We start from the raw sequence: 10,762 nt of genomic DNA on the forward strand, positions 1-10,762 counted from the left end.
AAGAAAAACTCATTTCCTGCGACAGAAGAAAAAGATAAAGTCTGGGCTCATTAAAGCGAACTTTACTGGGGAGAGACGGGAAAGAGCCAAACACAATGTCCTTGAAATTTCCTCCGCGCGGCTCCGTCCATGAAAACAGGATAAAGCCGCTTCCGCTGTCTCTGCCGGAGCGCGCCGGGGGAGGAACGGGGCCGGGGGGTCAGTTACAGGCTGTCGAGGTGGGAGCAGACCTGCTGGAAAACCTCCTCCACGGAGCCCTCGGCGTTGAGCTGGGTGCAGAGGGGTTAGCTGGGGGGGTCACCTGAGGGGATGGGGCACCCGGAGCTCTTCCAGGGATGGATTTTGGCCGTGGGTGGAGAGATCGGGGCTAATTTAGGGTAAAGGGGTGCAGGGCCATCCTTGGAGGTGGTCTCTGTGTCGCGAACCAGAGGGTTCCGAGGGGTCAAGCCCACCCCAAACGAGCTAGGATTGAGTTTTTCCCCCTTCCCTCATCATCCCCATCCATCACTTCCCCTCCCCTGGGACCACAGGCGCCCTGAGCCATGGGCCTGGAAGGTGCCGGCATCGGGCCCATCCCTGCTTACCTGGCGGACGATGCCTCTGCTCTTGTAGAAGGCGATGACAGGCTCGGTGGCCTTGTAGTAGGTCTCCAAACGCTTCTTGATGGTCTCCTCGTTGTCGTCCACCCGCCCGCTGGTCTCGCCTCGCTTCAGCAGCCGTTTCACCATCGTCTCCTTCCCCGCGTCCACGTAGAGCAGCAGCGTGGGGGGGGCGATCTGTGGGCAGGGGGGACATGGTTGTCACCATGCCGAGCCAGCATGGGTCTGGGTTTGGTTTAGGGAGGTGGTGGTGGTGAGCATGGGGGGACACAGATGTCCCCATGCCTCCCTCCGTGTGGGTCTGGGGAACGGTGGCCCGGTGGCCCCCAGACCCACACGCAGGAACAGAGGGACACCATGGCCAAGCCCTGGCTCTCCGCCATCACCATCATGCCAGCACCGTGGTCACCCTCTGTGAGCCTGAGGACATCCTGGAGAGATGTCCCCCCCAGCGCACCTGGGGCACAGGCTGTCCCCAAGGCAAGGGGGACCTGCTGGCTGGGACAGTGCCCAGTTTAGACCCTGTTGGGATGGGATCCTTGCTGGGATGGGGAGGCTGGGCTGCTGCTGGCACCATGGAGCCCCTCACCTTCTTCTCAAACTCCTCTCCCTGCTTCACCTCGCGGGGGTAGCCATCGATGAGGAAGCCCTTGGACACGTCTGCTTTGGCCACCATGGCGTCACGCAGCATCTCCAGCACTGTGTCCTGGGGAGGGGGGCACAGAGCTGACAGGGCTGATGTGGGACAACGCATCCCCCCCAGCACCCAGCGCCCCCAATCCCTGCTGCAAACCGCCCCTGGGGTGGCAGGGATGGAGGTGTCCCCAGGCCACATACCGACAGTCACCGTGGTATCTGGTGTCCCCACAGCCACCCCTGCTGCATGCCCCACCGTGCCACAGCTGATGGCCCCTGGGGACTCACCAGGGGCACTAGCTCGCCCTTCTCCATGATGGCCTGCAGCTTCTTGCCCCGCTCCGAGCCCGAGCTGACCTCCGCCCGTAGCAGGTCCCCCGTGGAGAGGTGGGTGTAGCCATATTTCTGCACGATCTTCTCACACTGGGTCCCCTTCCCTGAGCCGGGGCCACCTATAAGTCACAGGAGGGCCACACGTGCCCCAAGCCACAGGTAAGGAGCTGGACGGGTACGTGGAAGCAGCAGCACAGACCCACAGGAGTCCCCAGAGCCCGGTGAGATGGGGGACGGCGTCCCCAAGCCCAGCACCAGAAGGGTGGGAAGAGCTGCTCCTGGGGTGGGCTGGGGGATGCCAGGTCCTTGGGGGTGGCGTGAGCTGCTGGCAATTGGCAGGTGGGCACCACCACTCTGATGGCATCCAGGATGCCACCACCCCATCAGCACCTGGACATCACTGTCTCAATGGCACCCAGGTTATCAGGACTCATCAAGCACCCAGGACATCACTGCCCCATGGCACCCACAACGTCACCACCCCACCAAGCACCCAGGACATCACTGCCTGATGGCACCCAGGACGTCACCACCTCACCAAGCAGCTAGGACATCACTGCCCCATGGCACCCACGACGTCACCACCTCACCAAGCACCCAGGACATCACTGCCCCGTGGCACCCACGACGTCACCACCCCACCAAGCACCCAGGACATCACTGCCCGATGGCACCCAGGACATCACCCCCCAGGTCTTTACTGTCACATCACCCCAGATGTGCCACCCCATGCCCGGCCCGAGGTGCTCTCCCTGTCCCAGCACACCCCACCACGGCCTTGAGGAGCCAGGCTGGAGCCACGGCCACCCCACAGCGCCTGGGGCCAGCCGAGGTCCCACAGCCTCAGCCTCCAGCCCCGGCTCCCCAGCCCTGGGCAGCGGCTGCTCCCCACAGCCCCCCCAACCCTGGGGACGCGGGGGGTCGGGGCTGCGCTGTGCCCTTGACCCCACCAGCGGCAGGACCCGGACACCAACTTACCCACCACGAAGATGATTTTGTGGTTCTTGAGTTTTTCTGGGGGAGAGAAAGAAAATAAATAATTATCAAAAACCAGAAACATGTTGGGGACCGAGGTCTCCCCAGGGGGGCGAGGGCCAGGGCAGGCGTCCCCGGGGATGGAAGGGACCCACCCCAGGCCACGTGTCCCCCTCGTCCTCGTCACCTGGGCCGGTCGCGATGGCCGAGTTGGACATGGCTGAGCACACAGTCCCCATGGCACCGTGGCTGTGGGGCTGGAGTCCCACCGCCGCGTGGTATCCCAGAGACGGTCATTGTCCACGGCTCCGCCGCGGGTGGGGACCGGCCACACCCATCCCGGGTGGGCTAACGGGGGCTGCGGCAGGCTCGGCTTGGCATGGCCACCTCGAGCGCCTGGCACGACCCCCGGCAGTCCCTGAACGCCAGCGTCGGTCCCTGGGTCTGGTGACGGACGCGCAGGTGGCACAAACCGCCCTGTCCCCTGCCGAGCACCCAGGCGCAGGGTCCCTCGCCACCTGCAGGATCCGGCCCAGCCGCGGCGCAGGCCGATGCCGGGGTGTGACACCACGGGGGGAGGCAGAGCTAAAAATAAAGCCGAGCTGCTCCGGGGCCGCTCTCCCTTCTCCTGATTACGGCCGGCTGAAATTTCAACTCCTCCGGCACTCGGCGATCCCCGGGGCTGGGGACGGAGCCAAATGGCTTGGTGGGGACCGAGGGGACGTGGGGGGCTGGAGAGGGACGTGGGGGATGAACAGAGGGGAGGGAGGCAAGGAGGGGACCTAGGGGAGGGATGGAGGGGAGGAATGCAACAGGGACCAAGGGGGTGGATGCAAGGGAGAAACGGGATGGATGCAACGGGGACCGAGGAGATCCATGTAAGGGGGGTACAGATGCAGGGGGGATGGAGAGGACATATGCAGGGGGGACAGAGGGGACATACGCAGGGGGGACAGAGGGGACATACGCAGGGGGGATGGATACAAGGGGGACGGGGGGATGCAGAGGGGATGGATGCAGGGGGGACCAAGGGGACGGATGCAAGGAAGACTGAGAGGGACAAAGGGATGGATGCAAGGGGGATGGAGAAGGACAAAGGGATGGATGCAAGCGGGACGGAGAGGGACAAAGGGATGGATGCAAGGGGGAGGGAGAGGGACAAAGGGATGGATGCAAGGGGGAGGGAGAGGACGGATGCAAAGCAGATGGATGCGGGGGGACGGACGCAGGGGGGACAGAGCACTCACCTGTCGACATGCTGCCGTGGGCCAGGCACAGGAGCACTTCAGGCTGCAAGGGAAGAAGAGCAGGATGAACAACTCAGCACATCGGGGACACACGGATCCCCAAGGCCAGGGTCTGGGGTGACAAGGGGTCTCCCTTCCCTGCCATGCCGGTGCCCAGCTCCATGGCCAAGCTGGGGGTCGGGTCTTCCGCCCCGTCGTTGGCGGGGCGGAAGACCCGACCCCCAGCTTGGCCCTAAAATAGGGAGCTCAGGACCTGTGTTTTCACAGCCATCACCTACCTGGCTCCCGGCAGCCACCCGCCACATCCGGCTGCGGTGAGGGCTTCCCCATGCCGGGTGACGCGCGGTGACGTTACCGGCTTCCTCCCCTGCCCTGACCACATCCCTGTGCCCGGGGTGCTGCTCGGCAGCTGGAAACCAGCTTGGGTTGCCCAGTGTCACCAGGACACCGAGTGATGGAGGCAGCATCCCCCCAGCTCCCCGTGGGCTGGTTTTTTGGGGGGTGCCCTAAGGAGGGGCTTGAAGGACCTCATTGCACCCCCATTACCTCGGGGGGTGGGTTTGGCCACCCCATCTGCCCACACTCAGCCCCGCAGCACCCAACCTGCTTAGCCGCAGCGCGTCACCCCAAACCGGCTGGACGGGGTGCTGGGATGGGGCATCCAGTGGCCAAACGAGCCCGCGGCCGCTGACGAGGTCGTGTTACAGCCGGGAAAGGGCAGAGGCTAAGTATGGCCGGGCTAAAACCGGCACCGGGTCATGTCCCACCTGCGCTGCGGGGCCAAAGCCCTGGGACGGCCCCCGCGGGGTCTGGGTGGGGCTGGCAGGGTGCAGGACCCCCGGGGTCCCTAATTGTGCAGGGTGTTGAGCCCCAGGACCGCTGGCACCGACCTCGGTGGGGCCACGGGGGCCTGGGGGCAGCCCTGGTCCTCGGTGCGGGCTCAGGGCCTCATCCAGCGCAGCGCTGGGCCCATGGGTGCAGGGTGGGGGTGATGTGGAGGTGCCTGGTCCCAAGGAGTTAGGGAGGGGGTGCTGAGCGGGGAGCCCAGCAGGTCGGGGCAGGGGAGGGGGCTGGGGTAGGGGGGTCCAGTGTGTCCCAGGACTCCCAACAAAGGCCATCGTGGGATGCACCCTGAGGTGCTCCCACCAATCTCACCCCACCGCCAGCTCCAACCCACCCCTCCCCCATGCCATCCCATGGGCATCCAGGTTGCCCCCCCAGGACCTCAGGCCCAGGACTGGGCTGCTCCAGCACCCCTGCAATCCCTCCAGCACCCCTGCAAGCCCCCCAGCACCCCTGCAAGCTCCCCAGCACCCCCTGCAATGGCTCCCCGCACCCCATGCAATGGCTCCAGCATCCCATGCAATGGGTCCCAGCACCCATGCAATGGGTCCCAGCACCCATGCAACGGCTCCACCACCCCTGCAAGCCCCCCAGTATTCCCTGCAATGGCTCCAGCACCCCATGCAATGGCTCCCAGTATCCCCTGCAATGGCTCCTAGTACCCCATGCAAGCCCCCCAGCATCCCATGCAATGGATCCCAGCACCTCATGCAATGGTTCCAGCACCCCTGCAAGCCCCCCAACATCCCCTGTAATGCCCCCCCGCTCCCAGCCGGTGCTGCCAGCCCCCCCGGGGGCAGGGGCCGGCCGGGCAGCATCGGCGGGCACAGGCTCCCCCCGAGCCCCCGCAAACGCCGGTGCCGCAGTGACACCTCCCCCCCCCCCCCCAAGGCCGGGACCGGGCGGGGCTGCGGCACCGGGACCCCCCGGGGCGGGAGGGGGGGACACACTGACCTCGGGGCGCGGGGCCGGGGCCGGGCAGCTGCCTGCGGTCCTGCCCGGCTCCTTTTACCGCTATATATAGATCGCTGGCGCCGCGGTGCATGCCGGGAGCGGGCAGGGACGGGCAGCGGGGGGGGGGGGCACCGCCCCCCGTAGCATCGGTCCTCCCCGTGCCGGCCCGGTGGGGGGTCCCAGCCCCGGCGGGGGGAGCTGAGGGAAGGGGTGCGGTGAACCCCTGCACGGCCGAGGGGTGCGGACCCCCCCCCCCCGTGCCTCAGTTTCCCCATCTGCGGGGGGGAGCCTGAGGCTGGGAGGGGGTCCCTGAGACATCCCCGGGGCTCCCCGCACCTCCTCCCGCCGCCCCTCGGACGGGACAGCTGTCCCTGTCCCCATGTCCCCATCCCCCCGCAGCACCCCGGCTGGCACCCCCACCCTGCCAGCCCCGGGGGCAGGGGGCAAAGGCCCGGGGGTGCAGTGGCCTTACCTACCTTTCTTCCTCCTCCTCCTCTTCCTCCTCCTCCGTGGCTGCAGAGACCCCGTCCCAAGGCCCCGCCACCCCAGGGCAGCTGCCTGGTGGTGACACGAGTTGGGGAGGTCTCAGCAGCCACCGGCTCCAGGGCAGGCACCGGGGGGGGTGGCTCACAGCTGGGGTCAGCGGCTGCCGGGTCCCAGCTGGACACACCGGTCCCCTTCCCGCATCCTCCTGAGCATCCAGGGCCAGCACCGCTGCGGGTTGGGGATCCTGAGGGGCCCCAGACCCCCTGCGATGGCACCCACTGCCCAGCCCCAAAAACCCAGCCCGGAGCCAGGGCCCAAGGCAACAGACTGCAGCAATATTTATTCCTGTACAAACCATTACAAAATGCGGGCACCCCCCCGGCTTCCCCCCGGCACCCCCAAAACCCCAGCCGCAATGGTGACGGGCCACAGCCAGAGGGAAACTGAGGCACGGAGCCTTGCCAGGGCTCAGCACCCAAACACGCCGTATTTAGCTATTTTTCCCAAACCCACTTCTCCGCTGCTGAGAAATTAATAACAAAATCTCCCCCCCTCCCTGGGCCGCAGGGTGCCGAGGGGCACTGCCGGCCCCCCCGCTACGTGCCCGCTTCTAAATAGTTTATAAGCAGTTAATAAATGATGAGGACCCGGCCGCAGGCTGCAGCCGGCCCCTTCGTTACCACTAACGAGCTGCCCCCGCTGGCTCCTTCGGCCGGGAAACCCAAATACAAACCCCGGGACCAAAAGCAGGGAGGAAAAAAACAAAAGCCCCCAAAATCCCCCCAAAATCCCATCGCTCAGTTAGAAAAGGTTTTGGCAGTGTGGGTGTGGGGCGCAGCGGTGCTGGGAGAGGCCAGGTGTTTTTGGGGTGCTGGGGCACCGAGGGTGGCAGTGTCACCCCTGCAGGGTCCCACTGAAAACTGCGGGGTTCTGCTGAGGGAAGGATGCCTGTGGACCGGGATCGGGGTGCTGGGGATGGCAGAGATGGGCTGAGCCCCAAGAGGGGGTCCCCCCCAGCCAGGGGCTTGGGGGAAACAGTCTCTGTGGTGGCCCCAAAAGTGATGCAACCCCAAATTGAGCCGAGGGGACCCAGCACCCCCCCATGCGCTCGCAGGGACTGCAACATGCTTGGACCAGGATCGGGCAGGATCTCACCCCCATGCCTCCTGCCCATGGAGAGGGGGACACCCCAAACCCTGCACTCACCACCTGCCCCCCCCAAAAACCAGCTCAAGACCCAACACATCCCAGGTGCGAGGAGCCACCGTGCACAACAGCGACGGTCCCGTGCAAGGCACCCGGTGGCACCCCAATGCCTGGCTCCCACTGCTCCCCGCTTCCAGGGGGATGCAGGGGACCCCCCACCCATCCCAGCTCTGGGGGGTCTGCCCAGCTGGCGGGGGGGGGGCAGCCCCTAGGGCCAGGTGGGGTGGGAGAAGGTGATGTTGTAGAGTCCGGCCCAGCTGGCGAAGACCCGCTTCTCGGTGATGAAGCGATGGTGGTTGCCTTTGCGGCTCCGCTCGTTGTGGATGTAGGTCGTGCACTCGTCGGGGCCCTTCGGCTCGTAGTAGTGGTAGGGCAGGCGGCGGGGAGGGGGCCGGCGGCTGGAGCGGGGAGGGAAGCGTGGGGTGAGCCCCATGGTGGGGCTGGGGGGCTGGGGTGGGGGTTTGGGGGTCTCCTTACCCGCAGTAGTTGGGTGGCACCATGCCGTAGACATGGACGGCGTCGCATAGCTCCACCGCGATCACCATGGTGAACCAGCCGGTGCTGAGCCACGAGCGCGACTTCTCCCTAGGGAGGAGAAAAGGGATGGGGGGACGTGGATGACGGACCCCCCCAGGGTCCCCAACCTGCCCCGGGGACCCCCAGCCTGGTGCTGCAGCTCATCCCATGGAGCAGCCCCAAGAGGTAGCTCTGCTCTGGGGACCTGGAAAAACAGGGGACACGCTGCAGGAGGTGGCTCCGAGGTACCTGTCCTTCCCCGTCTCCCCCCGAAACAGGTCATCAAACTGCTTCATGCGGCCGGGGGAGACGACGTAGGCCGTCATGTTGGGGAAGGAGGCACTGACGCGCTGGATGATTTTCAGGAGGCTCTTCTGCATCTTGGCGGGCGGCCCCCAGAAGATGAAGATGGTCTCCGGGGTCTTGTTGACGAACTCCTGGGGCCGCTTGAGGACACGGTAGAGGCTGGAGTGGGCCACCACACGGAAGCTGGTCTTGTTGCCCACGTCAACCTCGTAGCCGGTGGTGGGAGCGTCGTTCATGCGGATGGTGCACTCGGCCCCGTCGATGGCCGTGCCCAGGCGGGTGCCCAGGAGGTGGCTGGAGCTGGTGACGATGACGCACTGGTGGCAGCGGGCAGTCAGGGTCTGGGGACCACAAATGCCATGAGCAGGTGACTTTTGGTGTTACTGTGACCCGGCAGGGCGGGATGGAGCTGGGACAGAGGACAAGGCACCGCCGTCCCCTGCAGAGCCGCTGTCCCACCGGAGGGGACAATTTGGCCGGATGTTGGCGGATGGCCGGATCCTGTGCCTACCACTGAGGCTGGACCCCGCCACCCGGCTCGTACCTTGTTCCCGCAGACGGGCAGGTACCCGCTTTTCACCCCCCACTTCTTGAGGTCGGGGGGCCGGCGGGCTCTGCCCCGCAGGCGGCTGTAGGGGAAGACCTCGCTCCCGCTGCCGGAGCTGTAGATGATCAGCAACATGATCAGGGCAAAGAGGACCCCCAGGGCGGCGGCGCGCTGGCTCTGCGGGCGGGGGGAGAGCGTCAGCCGCTGCCCCCACCCCATGGGCGTCAGCATCCGGCCCCGCTCCCGGTGGCATCTCCAGCGGGATGCCCGGTGTCCCCAGGGAGATGTCCCGGCACTCACCGTGCTGCCACTCATGTCTTTGTGCCGGCCTCAGTGCACAGCGATCGCCGGTGTCCCGTGAGCACCTGCAAGGCACGCGGTCACCCCCAGCACCGGCCCCTCGCCACCGCGCTCGGGCTCCCATCCCCAGACTGCCGGGCCAGCGGGGGTACGGGATGAGCCCGGCTCAGCTGTGCCGGAGCAGAGCCCCACGGGGCGGGCGCCCAGCCGGACCCCTGGGTCCCCCTTTCAAGGGGAGGACAAACCCCCGGCACCGGTGCGAGGAAGGGAAACGCTGTGGGCAGAGGCTGGGCGAGCTCTGTGGCACCAAGGAGCCAAACCTGACCGCGGCTCGTGCCAGGCAGATCCCCGCGGCGGGCTGCGCTCCTGGGAGGGATTATCCCCCGCCGGCGGGGCTGAAGCTGCTCAAACCCGCAGGGTCAGGGAGGGTAAACCTGCCGCTCGCGCGGTGAAATCCCATTAAAACAACCGGCTCGGACTGGGGGGAGAGGAACTGAGACCTGCACAACTCAGCTCATGCATGGGCTCAAATCCAGCTGGAGCCGGCAGGGACCTCTCCAGCCCTGGGGCCCGAGGTGCGTGGGGTGCACCCTGGGTGCTCGCCCCCGGAGGGACCTGCTCTAACCCCCGCCTGCCCAGGCTCGCAGAAACGGACTGACCTAATTTATTTTTTAAAGTTCTCGTTAGTGAGTCATGGCTGCTCCTGGAGTACTCGGAGCAATTGGAAATTAAAAAAAAATTGAAGCCTCTTTACTAATTGCCCTGGGGGGAGTAGGGATGGAAAATTATGCGGCAGCCTGGGTTCAACACTTGCAGGCACCGGGGACCCCGAAGGGTTCTCAGGGCCGGTGTCGATGGCTGGGAAGGTGCCAGCCCACCCGGGGAGCCCCGGCACGTTGGGGCAAAGGGCTGGGGAGCAGAGTTGGGACCCTCGCTCCTGCTGCTGTACCCCACTTTGCTCCCTCCATACTGCTCAGGCCACGGGTGACCCCACAGCGGGGACCCCGCGGGCCTTACCTGGGCAGGGGCTCTCATCTGCAGCGGGCGGGGAGCGGCGTGGGGGGGTCCCTCATCTCCTCCTCCGCCCCGCGGGCTGCGGGGGGCTGCCAGGCCCCTCCGGCGAGCATGGCCATGGCGGCGCCCCGGGGGTCACATCGCTGCTCTGCCGGGGAAGGGCTGATGCAGACCCGCTCCCCCCCGGCTCCCCCCTCCCTGTACCCCTGGGGTGCAAATCTCCCTGCACCCCCACGTGCCGGTGTTCCCCCAGCCCCGGATGCAAACCCTCCTGCAGCCCGGGAAGTGAAAACCCTCCCCCGGCCCCCCGGGGTGCAAACCCTCCTCCACTCCTACGTGCAACCCCCCCTGCTCCCCGGGGTGCAGCCCTCACCCACCCCTGGATGCAGCCCTCACCCACCCCCGGGTGCAGCCCCCCGCCCCCCTGGAAGCCCCAGCCCTCCCCGGCAGCCTCCCGCTTTGCAGGAGCCGGGCAGGCCGGAGCCCGGCCGCGTCCCGGCAGGGAGGAACCGGCCCCTTCCCCGCGCACCACCACGGTGCGCCCCCCCCGCCTCCCATCCACCGTGCATCAGAGCAGCGGGGCAGGGATCGCTCCTCCGGCCGGCATTCGGTCCCCCGCACCGGCTAAACGGGCCCGGGGGGGACGCGTCCGGTCCACCGACCGCTCCGCTCCGCAGTGCGCCGCGATGCTGCTGCCGATACCGCTGCTGCCGATACCGCTGCCGCCGCCGCCGCCGCCGCTGCTGCTGCTGCTGCTGCTGCTGCCGCCGCCCGCGCGCGCACGGAGCCCCGGGAGCCGC

General features: G+C 66.9%; 2 protein-coding genes across 8 annotated transcripts; both read right to left on the reverse strand.

Moving 5' to 3' along the window:
* Positions 1 to 47: 47 nt before the first annotated feature.
* On the reverse strand, positions 48 to 5,678 carry AK1 (adenylate kinase 1). Of its 5 annotated transcripts, XM_075170382.1 has the most exons (8): positions 5,588 to 5,627; positions 3,791 to 3,833; positions 2,731 to 3,225; positions 2,547 to 2,582; positions 1,524 to 1,687; positions 1,189 to 1,305; positions 585 to 776; positions 48 to 269 (listed from the first exon to the last, which is right to left on the reverse strand). In XM_075170382.1, the coding sequence occupies exons 3-8, from the start codon at positions 2,780 to 2,782 to the stop codon at positions 204 to 206; spliced, it is 627 nt and encodes a 208-aa protein (XP_075026483.1). In that variant the 5' UTR covers positions 2,783 to 3,225; positions 3,791 to 3,833; positions 5,588 to 5,627; the 3' UTR covers positions 48 to 203. The 5 variants fall into 5 exon arrangements, with proteins under 5 accessions (XP_075026483.1, XP_075026484.1, XP_075026485.1 ...); XM_075170383.1 differs by lacking the exon at positions 2,731 to 3,225 and having other exon boundaries at positions 5,588 to 5,678; XM_075170384.1 differs by lacking the exons at positions 2,731 to 3,225; positions 5,588 to 5,627 and adding an exon at positions 4,681 to 4,741.
* Positions 5,679 to 6,387: 709 nt separating this feature from the next.
* Positions 6,388 to 10,762, reverse strand: ST6GALNAC6 (ST6 N-acetylgalactosaminide alpha-2,6-sialyltransferase 6). 3 transcript variants are annotated; one of them, XM_075170379.1, is made up of 7 exons: positions 10,665 to 10,762; positions 9,966 to 10,110; positions 8,949 to 9,013; positions 8,646 to 8,825; positions 8,045 to 8,442; positions 7,757 to 7,864; positions 6,388 to 7,677 (listed from the first exon to the last, which is right to left on the reverse strand). In XM_075170379.1, the coding sequence occupies exons 3-7, from the start codon at positions 8,961 to 8,963 to the stop codon at positions 7,488 to 7,490; spliced, it is 891 nt and encodes a 296-aa protein (XP_075026480.1). In that variant the 5' UTR covers positions 8,964 to 9,013; positions 9,966 to 10,110; positions 10,665 to 10,762; the 3' UTR covers positions 6,388 to 7,487. The 3 variants fall into 3 exon arrangements, with proteins under 3 accessions (XP_075026480.1, XP_075026479.1, XP_075026481.1); XM_075170378.1 differs by having other exon boundaries at positions 10,584 to 10,734; XM_075170380.1 differs by having other exon boundaries at positions 10,625 to 10,703.

The sequence above is a fragment of the Calonectris borealis genome, chromosome 21, assembly GCF_964195595.1.
Source record: "Calonectris borealis chromosome 21, bCalBor7.hap1.2, whole genome shotgun sequence".
NCBI lineage: Eukaryota > Metazoa > Chordata > Aves > Procellariiformes > Procellariidae > Calonectris > Calonectris borealis.

Excerpts from the sequence above, each read along its gene's own strand:
- AK1 (XM_075170381.1), bottom strand. The coding sequence starts at position 4,257 with ATGCTGCCTCCATCACTCGGTGTCCTGGTGACACTGGGCAACCCAAGC. Across the intron at positions 1,688-2,546 it reads CAAAATCATCTTCGTGGTGG|GTGGCCCCGGCTCAGGGAAG; the intron begins GTAAGTTGGTGT and ends TGTGACTTATAG. Across the intron at positions 777-1,188 it reads GAGAGGAGTTTGAGAAGAAG|ATCGCCCCCCCCACGCTGCT; the intron begins GTGAGGGGCTCC and ends CCCTGCCCACAG.
- ST6GALNAC6 (XM_075170379.1), bottom strand. Across the intron at positions 8,443-8,645 it reads TGCCCGTCTGCGGGAACAAG|ACCCTGACTGCCCGCTGCCA; the intron begins GTACGAGCCGGG and ends TGTGGTCCCCAG. Across the intron at positions 7,865-8,044 it reads GGGGAGACGGGGAAGGACAG|GGAGAAGTCGCGCTCGTGGC; the intron begins GTACCTCGGAGC and ends TCTCCTCCCTAG.